The 19,794-nt window shown below is 36.8% G+C and overlaps 1 protein-coding gene across 1 annotated transcript in view; it reads left to right on the top strand.

Annotated features, from left to right (window-relative positions):
• The window catches only part of LOC134794944 (malignant T-cell-amplified sequence 1 homolog), a 71,352-nt gene that overhangs the window by 48,707 nt on the left and 2,851 nt on the right, over positions 1-19,794 (top strand). The window contains exon 2 of the mRNA XM_063766814.1: positions 19,628-19,780. Within this exon, the coding sequence (XP_063622884.1) occupies positions 19,628-19,780 (153 nt within the window). The remainder of the gene's footprint in view (positions 1-19,627; positions 19,781-19,794) is intronic.

The following is a 19,794-nucleotide window of genomic DNA, read 5'->3' as shown; positions in this document are numbered from 1 at the left end:
TAAGATTCTATCGAGAAAATAATGAGCCGTCGTGTTTCTGACAAGCAATAACGTAGTTCATGGACTGAAGTTATACATACTAGAAAATAATGCATGAAATCCTTGTAAAAGTCTGTAAATATGGTGACAAAAAAGCGCATTTTACTACACACCGCGCCTTAAGACAACAACACAAACAATAAAGGTATATACAAAGATTAACACAATAAATGAACATACAGTAAATTAAATAATTTTTACTTTAAACATTCTTCCTCCTTCATAATAAAGTTTAATTGTCAAATCGTTAAAATATGCATCATAGCATTCATAGCGGAAAGACCTAAGTACCTACGCAAAAAATATGGACGGTCGAGTTCACAAACACTAGCAAATGTTTCAAAAATATATGAACACGGCTCTAAGACACTGACAATAAGGTCGTGTATATGTATTTTTGGAACGTTGGCTTTTAAAGATGTTTGTGAACTCCTCAGGTCCTCAGGTCAGCCATCATCTGTCAAAGGCATTCTTTTGTAAAGATATGTCTGTATTGTCTGTCTGTTAATTAACCGCTAATGGAAAACCGTGAGTAGGTAATTACCTAAAATCTAAATAATGATTTTGTTATTATTGTCATATCAATTAGATACGCATTCTATGAAATTTTAGTTGCATATTACGGGTTTATTTTTCATTTAATGTTACCTTGTAATATAAATGTTACCTACATCATATCAGTATCACATTTGATAAATATAGATAACGCAGTGTACCTAAACCTAAATACTAAATGAACTTTGAACACGAATCGAGGTAAGTGAACGAATAATTATTGATTAAGCAGCTTTAGTTTTAGGGTGCCTTGTTTTTGTTTTAAATAATCTAGCAAATAAAAGTCAGTTGTAAATTCTTCAATTTCTGTAATGGTTTCAGTATTTTATCCGTCACATTAGTTTTTGTCTTGTTTTGTTTACTGCACATAATTTGCCAGGATTCAGCGTCATGATCTAGACGGGCAGTAAAATCTATTTTAGCCTGTACGGCTGCCGAGGAAGTATTTTGCACGTATATCTAGGCTAGATCTACTATGAACAGCAAAGGACTGAGCAGCCAATCAGGATGGCCAAGTTGTTAAGGGGCCCACAGATTACCAGTTCGCCGGACGATATCAGCCTGTCAGTTGTTCGTTGTTCGGAACTGTCACCTTTTGCGTTTAACTGACAGGCCGATATCGTCCGGCGGACTGGTAATCAGTGGGCCCCTTTTGAGCAAATCCAATCTGAAAATACACCTAATAGGTACATAACGAAGGTAGGTAATAATAGATAGATAAATACACACTTACAATCATAAAAAACGTCCATAATTCAGGAAAAAATTGTGATAAACTTTAAAAACACAAATAATGCCCTTACCCGGATTCGAACCCACCTCCAGTTTTGTAGACAGGCTCACTACCGACCTTACCTGCTATCTCCTCCTCTTGGAAATCATTTATTTACAAACAAGATATATACAGTAATTGTCAAAATATAAATGGTTAAAATATGCATCAATGGAAATTTATTTATAAATAAATGCATGCAGCATACGCATCCTGAGATGCATCTGAGAATGAGTGTAGAGCAGCGGTCGGCAACAAGCGGCCCGCGAGCCTCCCTGGCTATTTTGTATGTCATAATGACAAACGACAATGTCTGCTAAAGTCACAAATATTACCAAAGTGCGGCCCACGTCAACTTCGTTAACTACTATGTGGCCCCTGGCTGCTAAAAGGTTGCCGACCGCTGGTGTAATGTTTACGGGTTGACTAAACAAAACGTATCTCGGTATATTAATGGTTGTCAAATGTTGAGCTTGTCTACAACATCCGTCCATTTATTACATAAATCAGCTGGAACTGGATCGTCCCAGTCCATAATCCTCCTTTTTAATTTTGAATCCCAAAGGCAACCTAATCTTCGCCATACATTCGCTCGTCGTTTTTATTTTTAATAATATTTACCGATTAAAGTCCTTTCCATTAATTAACTGTCGCAACAGCAATTACGAGTTTGCTTTGTCTTGAATTCTTAATTGCGCTTTGTAAGCATTGAAATGACGTCCGATGACCTCTATTTATACTCTGTATCTTTAGACCGCTTTCCCACTGTTTTTTGCAGGATCCCGTTTTAGTAGTATAGGTGCTAATATACATAGTCTAATAAAACATGGTCTTCTCTTCCCAGAGTGACACAACGCCTACGTCATAATAACATTGCCACTTTATATAGCGCTATCGCATATTATTATATAGCGCTGTCGCATGATGACGTAGGGTTGTGTCAGTCACGTGGTTGGAAGAGAGTACCAGGCGGAGTATATTATTATACCATGCTAATATAGTAACTTTCATACGAGGATTCTGTTTGCGGGATCCTGCATGCATACAACAGAAAACGGGATCCTACAAAAAACCGTATACCCGCAAAAAACTGGACGTCAGTGGGATGTTTCCCACTCTTAGGTATTTAAATAAAAGTAAACAAACAATTTGTAGGTACATTTTCGGGTAGTTATAACATTTATTGGTTAACCAACCAAATACAAAACCGCCTGGATCTGTCATTGAACGACCTGACTTTACCCTACATTATTTGATCATGTAATGTTTTCATCTACCCTCAACTGGCTTCAGGAGCCATTTGAGGGTACATTTTGTTTAGGTACTTTTATTTAAATACCTAAAGATACTGACTACGAGTATAGCTCTAGATATTATTAACAGAAACACTATTAAGACTATTATAATAGGTCTTATATTGAATTTTCACACGTTTTAATCAAGGGCATACCTATGTCATGAAACTCATGAAAAAAATTACTTACACGGAAACTGGACTTTATTTCCAAGAGACTCCAATTCAACCAAACTTTGGCTTTATCATGGTATAATAATATACTCCGCCTGGTACTCCATTCCCGTCTTTTCTAGGTCACCTAACTGACACGGGCCTACGTCATCATGCGACAGCGCTATATGATAATATGCGATAGCGCTATATATAGCGGCCATGTTGTTGTGACGTAGGCCCGTGTCACTCTGGGAATGGAAGACCATGTTTTATTAGACTATGGGCTTTATAGAGAAACTGACCGCGTGCATTGATGACGTTATCGTATAATGTAGTCAATGGAAAACTTATTCAATTGTTTACCTTAAGTCCCGGGCAATAAAATTCAAATTCAAACTGGTTTTCCAATTAGCTGTTATCCGCTGGTTATCCGTGTATCGCGGTTACAACAGAGGTCATTATATGGCTATCAGTCACGTGTTTATATTAATTGTTTATGTATATATTGCAACTTACAACTGTGTGCCTGATTATATTGTAGCGGGTTAAAATCCTCTGCGATATGCGTAATTGTGCATGGCATGTGAATGTCACGTGTTAAGTGTGGTTAGCGGTGTTGCTACGAATTTCGTGATTCGTGATGCATTTTAATTAATATATACGTAATTAACATATAAATATTCTGAATTATATGAATTTCGCTATAGGTATGCGTTGAGTTGGGCATGACGCGTTCATCCTCATTCGGATGTAAAAATGGGAATACATATGTAGGAATGGGAATATGTAGAAACGGGAATCTGTAGACGTGGGCATAATCCGTTGATTCGTAACGATGTCACGTCACGTGTCTCTCTTCTCGTGTATGACACCGATCTGCTAACTACACCCAACGGTGGGGACATGGTTCACATGGTTATGCTTGTGTCGAAATATGTCATTGACCTATGACAACCTTATTAGCCGAGAACGGGTTTAGAGCTTTACAAATAAGAATTTTACAAGGGAATAGTCATGTCATCGAAACGATGTTATGTTATGACATGACATGATCCACACTTCTTGAATGTTCTAATCGTAGTTGATTTATTTTGATAGCGGATTGTTAACACATTTTAAGAAACATTATATATCTTCCCCGTTTCTCAAATATCTTCTAGTGTGCGTTTCTTGGAAAGTGTAATACCGCGCGACGCTCGGCATTCGCTTTCCACTCGTGCAAATATACGGTTTCTTTCGTCTTCTTGTTTTATGTATAAGATGCACCGATTATTGCGTGCTTTAATAAAATAACTCTTTTTTAAATTTAAAAGCACCGGCAAAATTATAAGCTGCGCCATCTGTCGAATACCTATCTAATACGGCCCCAACACTATAATGAATACTGACATTACTTTTACATTTACATTTTTGACATTTACATTTTTAGTGATAGTGTAGGGATTGTAATGAAGGAATGACGGCAAGTAATGAAGCTTATTTTAATAATTTCCGTCAGTATTGGAGTTATGTCAAAGTAATGATACTAGAAATGACATTAATGCTGACAGTGAATTGATTAGAATGATGGAATCAGAAATGACAGAAAGAATGATGGACGATAATTAAGTTATTAAACATTTTTAATATTTTTGAAGTAATGTCAAAATAATGACATTATACTGATAGCTGATAGTGAGTGGAGCGCATCATTCTAATCCCTCATTCCGTCATTTAAAGTACGTAACAAGAAGGTTTTATACTAACAAGAGTTATTACTGGCATTTAAGTCAATAAGTGAAGTATGCCTACTCTATTGTCATTGCTCTAAAGTTTATTTTCTCTTGACTATGAAGAAAAAAGAAAAACATGCAGAATGCGACGCCTAAAGAAAATCTCTGTCCCTTTCTAAAAGTTGCCATACAGGAAAAAAATATTTTTTACTTTTAATTGTTAACAATAATTAAATAATTACACCCTGGCGGGTGCTGCCTCTGTGTGCGTCCCATGACACGGGTAAGGGCAGCATCCACTCGGTGTACCCCTTACATTTCATTAAAGTGTCAAAAGGGCCTCTACGTGTTGGCTTCGGCTCCGCGCACGCCTCCCAAAGGTCCGGAATATTGAAAGTTGGTCGTTGTTGTTCTAAAAGGTGCGCAGAAAGTGATACGTTTATGCTCTAGCGCAGAAAACTGGTGTTCTCCGCTTTTCCCCATCCCACGAACAACTGGGTGGAAACAAAATGGAAAAATAGTGTCTTTATTTCCTCGCCTGGAACAATTGGTAATTCTTTAATTTTACTAATCCCACGTTGATCCTTTTTTTATAAAAAATTATGTAAGTAAATTGTTAAAAACAAATTATTCTTGATTTCTTTCGTTGAATTCTATTTCTCGATTTCATAAGGCGGGAACCAAAAGGAATACACCAAAAATATTTTTTTAAAGCTTACACTTGCGTAAATGAGCAAAGGCAGAATCTTATACAGCCACAGTTAAACGTTTGTACGATATTAAATTGGTTTTTAAAGTTATTTTGCTCTATATTCATGAAAATAAAATAAAATAAAATACAAGATAAAAATTTCTTATATTATTAATTAAATTGTTATTTAATATTTAAAATACTTTTGCGCACCAAGGTCGCGGTGCGGTCCGGTAGTCTGTTGCGGGTTTTAGAACGAAAAAGTATACAATTAAAAAGTAAGAGGCAATCCCGCTGATTTTCATATTATAATGAACAAATAATTTTAAAATTACTGCAGTTTGTTAAACAAATGTGTGTTTTCGTAAATATTTCAATCTACACGATTTTCGCTAGGGGTTATTTAATCTCCACACATGTAAAGTCTCCGATTGCAAGTAAGTCCAAGGAAAAAAATCATGGCCGTAGGTCTATTAGGTACTTCAATTACTGATTTTACGAAATTGCCTTGTCTTGTTTGGTTTCCTCGCATTCGATATGAAAAGTAGAGTGTTTAACTCGGGTGAAAGGCACCATTTCCGTCTCGGACTATTGGCGCTCTCACTCTGTTCGAGCGCCAAACTACCTCGACAGAAATGGGTACCTTTCAACCCTTGGTTAACAATCTACTATTTTTTACTATGGAAATTTAAGCCGTAGCAAAATGCCGGGACGGTGCTAAGACGATGATGGTCACCCTAATATAGTTTGTGCGGAAAGAGAAGAGTCGTGGAATGTATGGGGCCCAATACATTTCACGACTCTTCTCTTTCCGAACAGACTCTAGAAAGACGGAGTTCTCCCACGACCGATTAGAGTCTAACCACTATAATATATAAGAGCTACAAAAAATAAATAAAATAGGTAGGTAAAACATTTATTTTTAGACAAGAAAAGCACACAGATACATACTTCACAGACTAACATACATAATTATGAATTTCATTAACTTAAAATTAAACAGTATTATGGCGACAGAACGGCGGCGTGGTTCCGTTGAATCGTCTACTCTTGTGTCCGATTCGCGGAACCTCCGAAACACTACACCCTTCGGCCAGAAGTCTGCGCACTCGATGGTCCCCTGCAGCGGTCGCTGCACGCGCATTACATAAGAGTTGAAGTGCACGTAGTGGCGCGATCGAAACTGGAACACCTTCAGTGTGTAACCGGTCTTCTGGTGTAGATATGTACTCCACCTCTCTAGCAGCCGTGGCGGTGTAATGCAGGCGCGACACATACAGTGCAACACTGGGTGTAGCAATCTGCAAGCCGGAATTAGGCGGCTCGGCGGTATCACACTGTCTTACGAGGCGCCGTACTCGTCTTCTTCTATCTTAACACTAGTGTTAAATCCTCCTCATCAACAATGGCACCAGGGAGCTTCTCCTTGGGAGCAGTTCTCTCTTCAGTACCCGAGCAGTAGTTCTTTCAGTACGTCAAGTATGGAGCTTATTTAGATATTTATGCCTTCTTACTACGCAGGTTGAGCAAACTTATCGACTATCGTGGTCAGAGTCTATCTTCTTCGGCACGTTTTTTTAGATGTGAAACGTGATCTAGATATATGTATAATATTATATTAGTGAAGCAAATCTTTTCAGTCTGTCATTCTGTCTGACATTAATTGTTTGTTATCTTCGTTGCCATGGTTACATCAAAACATTTTCAAACACACAGCGATTTATGACTGCCCTCAACAAATTATATACACATTCATACGTAAAGACAAATTAACCCAGGGCTGTTTGAGTCAGCAAAATCCTAACCACTTGGTTTCGTAATATTATACTTTTAAACTTTTAATTGCATCTCAACTACTTATCCAAAGACAAGAACACTGAGTATTATACACAAACCATGCATTGCACATACACGTGTGGGGTATCATATAAAATCAGATTAAATAAATCAAAATGTTTTTTTTTTATGTTTAAACTGCAAATATTTTAATGAAATAAGGTAAGATATGTAATTCTGAGCAACAAAAACGTTAGAGGAATTAGTCAAGAATCTTCTCTGTGTAAAATCATGCGATTTGATTATTTAGATTTTAAAGCCAAACGTTCATCTTCTGGGGGTCGGTTATCTTTTGTGCCACTACCCTAAATCATTTTCTAACTACCTATCTCTGTTTCTCCATTTTTCTGTCTCATCAAGCATAGAGTTACGAGTACGACAATATAGTGTGGTTACGACAGGTTAGAAGAATTGGAACCGTTGATTGAATACTTAGGTTTTTTGTGTTCTTCAAAGCGTACTCTATAACAAAAGTAAGCCAAACGGTTAGGAAAATAATAACTTAAAACTCCCCGTGAAAAGTAATGATGTAAAATACTGATAAAAATACTGATAAGTGTGTGGGGATATTTAAGACTATCATGACCGGACTGGACCAAACGCTGGAGTTTCATTACAAGTCATGTCAGATTCATGATAGTGTCGGGGCCGTATAAAGTGGCCCACATATTACCAGTTCGCCGGACGATATCAGCCAGTCAGTTGTTCAGAGCTGTCAAAAACTGACAGGCTGATATCGTCCCGCGAACAGGTTATCAGTGGGCTCCTTCAGATAGGTACCTATTCGGCCCCTTTAGAACCATCGCTTTTGTATCATAAATACTTTTACCGAAAACCGGAACAAAATCGGCCGATCCCTATTGGAGATTCAAACTGCCTCTCAAGTCTCAGGACAGCCTTTCTCTAGGTACGAGAAAATCCCATTGACGCTTCAAACTTCAAAATTTGGGTTGGCCTGACTTCAAACATATCAGTTGGTAAATATTTCTTTCTTTTATCCTTTTTGAAGTCTGTTTATTTTCTTTATTGCCTATTTTTTCCTGTATCAGATCTGTTGATAAAGCAAACTCAGGCAATGAGCAATTGAGCACACTACATATTTTTAGTCCATTTTATATTTTCCTGAGGAAATATTGTGGTATCCATCTTAATTTAGGTTATAGATATTTGATTTGAATACGGACGATTCATTATAAAACCCAGTAAGCCTACTTATTGTCTGAAATGTCTGAATAGTCTGGGCGCCGGCATAGGTAACCTAGACTCCTATTGTGGCTATGACCCTGAACTCTGGATGTCTGGCGTAATGCTGTGTCATGCACTTAAACGTTATTATCGATCCGTTGCTCCAATCTTTTACTCAATATTACTCAACACAATAGCACGTCGTCTACCACAAGTTGGCATTTGACATTTCTGTTAGCAACTGCGTGAACTCTTTCCATTACCGCGAAAACAGAAATTCTCAAATTGCGGGGATCTTTCTCTTTTACTTCAATAAAGGCGTAATTAGAGAAAGATGCCCGCAATTTGCGAACTACGATTTTCGCGGTTATAGCCCAGACACGAAACGCTACATCTATTTTGCTTATAAAAATGAGTTTCGTGTGACAATAGCAGGTGTATAAAATTGGTTTTCCGCTTGGCGAATCGATATAAATAATATGTTTGTTCAATTTGTGTCGTTTGCGTGTCACCCCGCACGCCGGTGAAATTTAGATGGCTTTTTATTAAAAAAATGACAAACGAGGTTAACCAGGAAACGACGAGCAGACGAATCACCCCATTGGTGGCATTATTGGAGGTGTATTCCTATTTGTCCCCGCCGGGCATAGATGGGAATAGGTGCATGTCTAATTTTGATTTACATATTTTCAATTGTACAGTCAGCAGCAGAAGTTGCTAAGCGGGCGAGGTGTTCAAAATTATCTTGACACGCTCTTATTCTCTTAACCCTTTAGTGGGTAACGGCAAGATATTTGCCGTCATACCACTCAGATATTTTTTTTTTCTCAATGAACGTGTTGTTGTTAGTTAATATAAATTTTGGTTCGCATAAGAGAAGATACTCGTACCAATCTACGAAAAAAAGGAAAGCTCATAAACGTTATTCCATCCCTTGTTAAATGATGATTCTTAGGCCTGAACTTAGATTTTTAACTATTGCCAAAATTTGAACAAAAATGTTTGTAAATAAAATTTTGCTGGATTTATCCGATAGTCACAATTCTCTAGTTTCAGAGACAAATTTGGCGATATAAAGTTTAAAGAAAAAAAATCTGTTATTTGATAATTTAAAAAAATGAAGACGTCAATATATTTGCCACTATCCGTTAAGTGTCTGGTGTTTATTAAAGGAAAGGGTAGGTTAGGTTACTATTGTTACTGATTTATATATGGAGCAATAGCTTAATTCAATACTTCAAATTATTACATGCTAGCAACCTATCCACGGTTTTGCTGGGATTACAATACCTACTTGGAAATATTATACAATACCTACATATAATAGTATATATTAAAAATATTATAAATAGAATAAACAAATATTTTTAAGTTAAATAAAGGTTTTAATTATTTCTTATCATTCTATTGGTTTTTAATTTATTCATTTTAGATACTTCATGCCACCCGTAGTTCCCCCGGCAAACTGACATGACGGTCTTGTCACTTACTGCCCTTGGCTGATAGCGGCAAACATATTGCCGTCTTATAATTCGGAAACCCTGAAATAATATACTTATATATTTCTCTTTCTCAAAAATCATAAAAAAAATAATTCATGCTGTGCGTATCGTTAAAGTTCTCGATTGATTGCTATAAAAAAATAATGGTCAAAGGGTTAACAATAAAGTCGCGTCAAGAATATTTTGAACACCTTGCCCGCTTAGCAACTTCTGCTGCTGACTGTATATCGCTACCCTGCATGTATCTAGCAGTATATTCCTAGCCGATTTGAATAGCAAATCGACGAAAAACTTTAAAACCCGCACGAATCCGCCTAATCTTTTTTCCTTTCTCATTTTTTGGCTTAAAAACGCCCCCTCTTAAGGTGGTTCGCTTTCTATACAAAAAACAATTGCGTTATATTAAGTAAAGGGTGTAACGAAAAAAAAACTGTAATCTTCAAAATGAAAAAAATGATGCAATTGATAAGGATTTTTGGATTTTAGGATTACTAGAATTTAGCTACTTTTAATTTAAATAATTATCAGTTTTTATTATTATTCTATTTTCTGTAGGAGTGATAGGCAGCTTTTTCCTCGCGCCTTCAGTGACAGCTAATTACGGACCCGTTTTTCATATTTGCCTGCACCATCCCAACACATGCTGGATATGTCAAAGTTTTTTGGCTGTTTTATCCTTCTCTTTTAATACACTCTTGATTTGAACCCATTAATAGTCGAGAGAACGGCACTGCAGGACGTATGGTGGTCTTACTTTGCTCATCGTCTATTAAAAAATGTGACTTTTGGTACGAAGGAAATTGTATGCTTTTTGACTTGGCCTAGAAATGAATAACGCAAATTTTCGGTTACTTTAGCTATCCTAACTTTTGAACGAATCTAAATACTATGTATTTTGTTTATAATTCGTTTCACTTTAGCCGAATATTTACCCCAATTTTTCACGATAAATATGACGGGCATGCGGGGGCGGGCGCAAACCAGAATTATTTGCACTAAAATATATAATCTAATAATAGGACTTTTAAATGCGATAAGAAAGCCGTCGTCATCATGCTTAGAAATAAAATTACAACCGTTTGAAATTTACAGTTTCTTTTCGGCACAGGCCTTAATTATAATTACACACTATTACTACAATAAGTGTGCATCTGTCTACTTTCAAATGTTTATTTGCGCTAAATTGATAGTAAAACTTTGTTTTATACAGAAATCACGTTATTTTGGTATTGCGTTGATAAAAAATAAAACGGAAAATAAATGGAAAGCGAACCACCTTAACGTAGGTCGGGTACCTATATAGGTCTTATGTGTTTCCAAAACTTCCAAAAGCCTATCGAAGCGTATATAGTTACCTATCGTTATCGTAACCCAATTATCGTTCACATCCGTGATCGACGTGTCCTGGTTTAGATTGTAGTTAACAATCCTTATTTTCACATTATTTTTCCTTATTTCAAATGAAACAGGATCCATTTTCGCCCACTTTTACAGTATTATAATAAAATTGTAAACCATTTTATCGTCGCGGTTCTAATTCATATATTCCTAAAAGTGTAAGGTACATTTTTGAGCAAATTAAAGTATTTGATAGTTTTGTTTCATTGGAGACAATATCCGTTCAGCTGTTTATTGTCTAAACTATTTTAGTCAATGTGATTATTAAAAAAATCGCTATATGTTTTGTTGATATTATTATGATTAGTACGAACATGCGAAGGGTTAAATTATTACCTATGATAGTAATGTGTATCTTGTAGCATTGCCACATAATATTTTAGTAATGACTTTCAATTCAGTTTATAACGAAAGCAGCAAAATAGGATTCATACTAATTATAATTATCTATCACAATAGTCGTGTTCAGATATTGGTGAGCACCTTGTCCGCGATATGTCTCAATGCCGACATTAGGAAAGAAAAATATAGAGGTGTGTTTATATTCAGTGCCCGACGCGTGACGTAGGTAAAACAATCGATTTGGTTCAAGGTCTGTGTTTATGTTTATCAAGTTATCAACATTAGTATTACACACTTGTCTTTTGTGTAATTTGTGTTTTTTCTTTTTAGTCTTCGTAGATAATAGGTAGGTAATCTATCTAAAATATCTCAATAATAGGTACTTATAGGTATGTATTACTTTTAAAATGGTTTGAGGAACTGCGTTGTTGATTACCTAGTCCTAATTCCGGTATTGTTTATTGTTTTTATCTCCCGTAATTTAGGTGTGCGTATGGGGATATATGTAATACCAACACGTAGAGGCCGTTTGGAGAGCTTTGATGTCATGTAGAATGATTATTAATTTAAGTAAGTACTAGCTTTTGCCAGACACTTAGGTACTTTATTCAAAACAAAAAAATAAAAATAACAGTTGGTAAAATGTTTTCAAATGCATCAGTAAGTAATAGGTATTAGGAAGAACAGCCCAAGTAGCACAGATAGCTCTATAACTACTCACTTTTAGTTCTATCTAACGCTCTGTGCGTATTAAGACACTTATAAGAGCACACTCGTGGTCCTACAGCTGTATAATAGATCTCAGTGATATTTATATAGCTTAAGGCCGATTAAAAGCTGCATTACGGCTCTGAAAACTACCATTAATACGCAAAGAGTGATATAAAGGTATATTTGCTACGACCCTATACAGCTTTAAGGGTTATCAAATGCTTTAACCGTTATAAGGTCTGTTTAGTGGATAAAATTACGCCATGTGCTGTATAAGGAGGTAATTGTGGACTTTTATTACGTTGACTTATTAAGGGAGCACAAGTGAACTATTATGAAGCTAATAGACGTATAATGGAACACATGTGGCACATAATACAGCTTGTCGCTTAACATGTTTACCACTAAGCAGCTTTTATTACACTGACTTTTAAGGGAGCACGAGTGAACTAATATGAAGCCAATAGACGTATAATGGAACACATGTGACGCATAATACAGCTTATCGCTGAACGTGTTTACCGCTAAGCAGCCTTTATTACGCTGACTTTTTAAGGAAGCACGAATGAACTATTATGAAGCCAATAGACGTATAATGGAACACACGTGGCGCATAATACAGCTTATCGCTGAACATGTTTACCGCTAAGCAGCTATTATTACGTTGACTTTTAAGGGAGCACGAGTGAACTAATATGAAGCCAGTAGACGTATAAATGGAACACATGGGGCGCATAATACAGCTTATCGCTGAACATGTTTACTGCTAAAGCAGCTTTTATTTCGCTGACTTATTATAAGGGAGAACGAGTGAGCTATTATGAAACCAATAGACGTATCGTAATCGAACACATGTGGCGCATAATACGGCTTAGCGCTGAACATGTTTACCGCTAAGCAGCCTATTATACTACCATTGGGACTGTCTGCATAGCGGCTGTTAAAACGTTCATAAGATGCCTTATAACTGTTTAGAGGTTCACTAGTGTATCGAAATAGCGACTTGGACTTTATAGTGGTTCATTTAAGTATCTTTATCAGATATATAACAGTCGTATGCTGCATATAAGAATTTTAACGGTTCACGTTGCTTTTTAACATTGACCGCCATTTTATTGTATATAACCTACAAGATTGAAATTGCTTTTCCAACTTTTAAGGGTAACAATATGGTTTTGTGCCTGAGTTCTTAACCTAAATCATTAGTTTAGTACTTTCTATAACGTATTATTAACTTTTTATCTCATAATTCTGTCCAAACCACTGAAATAGTTTTTACACATAGCTTATTTATATCATTAAAATAAATAAATACTGATTATTTTCGTGGCGCACTGAAATTTTCTTAGATAATGTATATATATAATGTCAATAAACTTGCATTCCCAAACATCTTTCTCGCATTAATATATAAAAGATCATCTACAAACATTTAACTAAACACTTTAACAAAATGACTTATGGTGTCGTTGCGCTTAATGTTTTTGCTTCAATATAAATATGTTCACCTCTGCGTTCGTCGTCACTATACTAAATATAATAGCTGATTTTTAAGGCAGAGGTGTAAAAGTATGTTATTAATTATCTTTTATTCAGCCCAATGTCAATATTTCCCGGTATTAGGGCGCACATGTGACATATTAGCTGAATAAAGGGTAACTGGTGGTCTCTTACCCAGCCAATATACACCTCTTATAACTCCTGTTACCCCTTATAATTCCGTTAAATTGCTGCTACAACGCTCTTAAGTAGCTATGTGAACTTAAGGCTGCCTAATTTGTGCCCATTTAAGAGTTATAAAAGCTGAAAAGACGCTTATACAGCTCTTATGCAGCTTTTATATTCCAGCTTCAAGCGTATTCGTACTTCATTATGCGGCTGCTATACAACTAATCTGTGCTACTTGGGAGAGAACTGCGCGCCATGGTATGCCCTTTCCGTGACCTTTTCATAATGTTTACGCGGCGTCGTCAGTAGGGGACTAGGGTAATAATAATAGTGGCAACGTGGCATCGAGGCAGAGTCAAATAACAATAACAATAACAATATTTTATTTGACAGTAAAAGTTTAACAAGCACGTTATAAAATATATAAATAAATAAATATTATAGAACAATTTTACATAGAAAGTAAAGTATATATACGGGTGTTAGTTTAGCAATACCTAATTTACAGATTGAATATACCTATAATAGTAGGGGAGCCCACGATGCTAAATCGGGATTTACTCGAGCGTCATACAGACCAATTGGGATCGAAATATTAGATCATAAGAAGAAAAAAAAGTGATATAAAGTTTTTTTTCCAGCGAGCCGGAAAGCATCTACAATTTTTTTTTAATTTCGGGAGGTTAGTGGAGGGTTAAAAAATCGTTAAGCAGTTTGTGGGTTTGGTCGTTTTTGTCCACTTTAATGCTATATTTTTTCTATATCTTAATATAAAACTTATTTGTAGGCATTTTCTTAATTCCGTCAATCCCGTCAGATTAAGGAAATGCGTGCAAATAATTATCAGATTTAGTAATAGCACAATTATAGCGTTAATTTGGACTAATATGACCAAATCCACGTTCTGCTTAACAATTTGTTGAACCCCCCACCAACCCCCCACCAACCAAGGGCTCAATATAGATGGCTAAAAGGGGTAAAGGTAGACTACACGGGGTAGCAAGATATCATTCATATCTTAATCTGACGCGCTCGAGTAAACACAAAAATCCCCTCTTGGGGCTCCCCTACCATAAGTAGGACATACTGAGTAGCAAGTTTTCCTATAAGACCTACCCTGAAATCGAGAAAAAAAATTAGGTAAGTACTTTTTGGCTGACTGATGTTGATATTTTGTATGGGAGAGTCAATTTTATTTCGCGATTGCGGGGTTGGCCTCGCAGTAAACGTGACTCAGTATCACCTGCTGTATATTCACGCCGTAAATTATTCCAGGTGACTAAATTCACACCCTGTATATATGGTCGTCTAGTACCTAAGTATGTACCTACCCATAATTTATACCTAACACAAGCCTTGAGCTTACTGTGGGACTAGGTCGATCTGGGTCATTATTTGATTTGGTGTAAATTAATGGCAAGTCCACGGTAAAAATTTAAAAAATCTTTATTTAGGTACCTATTTGTTTGACCATAATCAAATGTTTAGGGTTGTCTATTGTTTGTCCGAAAATTATATAAAATAATACTCATATGCCCGAATTTTATTTGCCCGAATTTCATTTGCCCGAATTGTTTGTTTACCATAAAAATGATGTGACATACTCTTTGTTTACCCGATTATTAGATTCCAGAACGTACGAGTGCCATACGTGTTGTTGTCCATATTATTAATTGTAATAATATTATTTAATAGAATATTTAAACCTCACCTAACCCACTTTTCCAGTAGTATTTATTTTCTGTAAGGGTCGCAGTTCAAACCTAACCTAACCCATTTTTCTAGTAGCATTTGGTTTCTGTAAGTTCGCAATTCAAACCTAACCTAACCCACTTTTCTAATAGCATTTCTTTTCTATAAGGGTCGTAGTTCAAACCTAACCTAACCTACTTTTCTAGTAGCATTTATTTTCTGTGTAGGGTGCAGTTCAAACCTAACCTAACCCACTTTTCCAATAGCATTTCTTTTCTGTAAGGGTCGCAGTTCAAACCTAACCTAACCCACTTTTCCAGTAGCATTACTTTTCTGTACGGGTCGCAGTTCAAACCTAACCTAACCCATTTGGTTTCTGTAAAAAAAATATATTATGGCTAGTGATAATTATGGCTTACAATGATGATGACAAATGATATTATTGAAATTGATTTTATGGGAAACAAAGTTTCTGGCACGTGACTAATATAGTAAACAATAAGTATTGCATATGTAATTATGGGAAACAATATAATGGCTGTTGACTATTATGGCAAATGAAATTATGGCAAATGAAATTCTGGCAAGTGGGTGTATACCAATGTTTAGGATGCAAGGATGTTGAAAAAACGTTTTGGTCCCTTTCTGACAGGGTGTTTCATTTTTCCGAATTTTCGATTTTCATATGACTTTGATCGAATTCTTGTTCTAACTGATATAAAAATATTATACGTTAAAAAAAATTAAAATCGGTCAACATTTAGAGGTTGCACAACATCAACAAAGATTTTTCAAATAACCAACGACTCTACATCGGAGGGTAGAAAATGGTTTAAGCGGCTACCATTAAAGCGGAGAGTAGTGTGATACTGAACCTTCTACATATAAATAAATTTTAAAATTAGTAGTACACTTGGATTTTGGTTACTCGATAAATGTTCTAATTAAGATTTTTCAGTTTTTCCACCTGTTTCCAAAGGAAAAGTGCTTTTATCGTGTTTTAGACGCAAAATTCAGTTTTCTCATTCGATTTTAGTATCAGTTCATTATATTTTGTAATTTTAGAACATAGTTCATTTTCACGCAATGTATGGGGTTCTCACTCTACCTTTTCAACTTGTGCAACCTCTAAACGTTATTCGATTCTTTTGAAAATTGAAATAGATAGTTTTTAGTGTGGGGAGACTCCATTGGTGAGCAAAGTCAGGAAAAATATTACAACTTTTTTTTCTCCATACAAAAGTGAATCACCCTTTTCTGTGAAGCTTATCTGCGAAGATATGGACCTCACAAATTTAAAGCGTCATGGTGATGACATTTTATGTGCTTGTCTGTGTAAAATTGTCCTGTAATATTTATTTATTTATTTATAATGCAAGAACAATAAGGTAAACGATTGGAACTTTGGAACCCCGCACACAGATAACAAAAACACGTGACCAACGACGCGTAAGTAAATGGGGGACCCTATTAGGTCTACTTTTAAACAAACGGGGCGATGGACTTGAGCCTTTTTGGTAAGTTAGTGGAAATTGATACGACATTGACTGGGTGTCTTGATAACGTAGGTACGTTGTACAGGTTGTACTTGACGTACCAGACGTGCGCACGAACGGCATAGACAAAAAAACCGGACAAGTGCGAGTTGGACTCGCCCACCGAGGGTTCCGTACTTTTTAGTATTTGTTGTTATAGCGGCAACAGGAATACATCATCTGTGAAATTTTCAACGGTCTAGCTATCACGGTTCGTGAGATACAGCCTGGTGACAGACGGATGGACGGACGGACAACGGAGTCTTAGTAATAGGGTCCTGTTTTACCCTTTGGGTACGGAACCCTAAAAAAACACTTTTACAGTAGGTATAGGTAACTAAATAGGTTAATACCTAGGGGGTTAGTACGTAATCGTACTAACCCCCTTATTCATAAACGCGCTACTAACCTCAATTAGCTAATAATCGTTTGTCTTTATCTGTCATTTTGCCTTATGTATTTGTAAGAAAGGGATATAAAACATGATTTAACTAAATCAGGCCCGTAAGGCCAAGCGCGCACCACGACTTTTTGTCGCGCGATCATTTAGTCGCAGAAATGTAACGTATGTGTTTATATGGCAGTGCGCGCATATGCGACAAAAAAATCGCAGCGATTTTAAAATTGTGATTTGTCACATTTTTCCGCGACTGCTCGCGACGCGATTGTCGCAAAGTGAATTGCAGCATACGGAGCTGTATGGCCCCGCGCGCACTGCGATTATAAAATCGCACCCCGGACCTCAGTCGGCATTTGGCTCTCCAAGCGTCAACATATCGGAACCTGCTTCTCCAATGGAACCACAAGATGAGCCGCTTGATGTTGACCGTTTAATTATGGAAATAGAAGGAGATCACCTTTGTGTCTATAAGAAGACACGTTTCACGACAAGCGACTGGTACGAAATCCATGTTGGTAGTGAACAAATCGGCGACTTTTTCATCGCAGTGCGCGCAGTGAATTTTCTGCGATATATTACAGCGCGATTCTAAAATCGTGTCGCAAAAATTAAAATCGTGGTGCGCGCTTGGCCTAAAGTTTTATGAATAAGGGGGTAACTCTACTAGGTAAAAAATTTTGTCCACGAGTGCCCAAGGAAGTAGGTACATACATACCTACACCATTTAGAAACCTCAGGATTCTCAGCAGTTTCAAAAACGCAGGCCATTGGGTGATCAACTGATGAACCTTGATAATTATCAGCGATATAAAATCAGACTATCGATACTCAATTAGGCACCTACTTAATAATTATTATTATCTTGAGCTACGTTAAGAAAATTCATTATCCCTCAATTAACATAGATATCCATATTCAAATATTAAAATTAGGAGACTAAAATGAAAGAACGCAATTTCAGCAAACCTCTAGCCGCCCAGAGACCTATAAAAAAGGTCTCCTGTTCCATTCTAATTTGAACTTTGTGTTGACAAAATAAAATTTCATTTTGCTTGGCAAGGTTTGACGTATGGGCGGCTAGAGTTTAAGCTTCAACAGTAACCTTTCGTCCTAAGGGTTAACGGTGTGAATTTTAATGAAATGCCGACACATGTATATTAGGTAAGTATGTTTTAAAAAAATATTAAGGATGACTCACGCTAGACCGGTCCGAATCAGGGCCGAAACGTCCGGCACTTTGTTTTCTATAGAAAGCTCCACGTCAACCACGTGATACCCATCATAGAAAACGAGGTCTTGGACGCCTAGTGTGAGGTATCCTTTAGGCTTGTTAGCGTGGCGTATGTTGTTTATCTTATGTTAGGTACAAATATGTTATTGTAAATTACAACCTAATGTATAGTCGCCATCAGATATATCGGAGCGGTCACGGCGCTCACAAATATCTGAACACGCCTCTATTGCCAAGGCGTTAGAGTGCGTGTTCTGATATTGTGAACACCTTGGCCGCTCCGATATATCTGATGGCGACTGTACTTACAAAATATTGAAGTAGGTATAATAAAGTGCGAAAGTTAGTTACGGCCGCTATTCTATTTGTCCAATATATTGGTCCAATCCAATGTGTATTTGCTTCTCACATTTTGCTTAATGAGAGTGTGAGATGCAGATATTGGACAGATGGAATACCTACCACCCTAAGTCAAAGCGGAGATTGAGTCGTGTGCCTTTACTTTACCACTTTTACCAGCCTTGTGTTGCGGCGTTCTCTCGGCATTTTGTGCAGATTCGGCGAGAATCCTGGCTTAGCGTGGGTGGCCTTTGGGTCGGGCCGATGCACCCTTGATAAAGACTGCACTGTGCAGACTAAATTCCATACCTACTTTAAACTGTTGATATCTCGCTCTCACACGCGCGGCTATAACATAAGCTGGCTTTTATACAACAAAACCAAAAAACCTAACCTTTACTATAGTTGGTCAAACCAATTTGTCAGTCATTAGGTAAGAACCAGGAAAACTATACACATCCTTTTCTTTTGGGTGCTAGTACTAGATAGTGTAAGACAAAGATAGTATGATTATCTCTGTCTATGATTGAAATGAGACAGTCCTTTGACAAACTATATCTCGATTCCAGGTTCGACGAGAAGGAGAGCATAAGCGGCACGCAGCAGCTCAAGTCCTCGGTGCAGAAGGGCATCAGGGCGCGCCTTCTAGAGCTGTACCCGCACCTTGAGCAGTACATCGACCAGGTGCTGCCCAAGAAGGACACCTTCAGGATTGTCAAATGGTACCCAAGATCTT

Source organism: Cydia splendana, chromosome 11, assembly GCF_910591565.1.
Source record: "Cydia splendana chromosome 11, ilCydSple1.2, whole genome shotgun sequence".
Taxonomy (NCBI): domain Eukaryota; kingdom Metazoa; phylum Arthropoda; class Insecta; order Lepidoptera; family Tortricidae; genus Cydia; species Cydia splendana.
The sequence above is the reverse complement of the archived record's forward strand: the minus strand, read 5'-3'. Positions and strand labels throughout refer to the sequence as shown.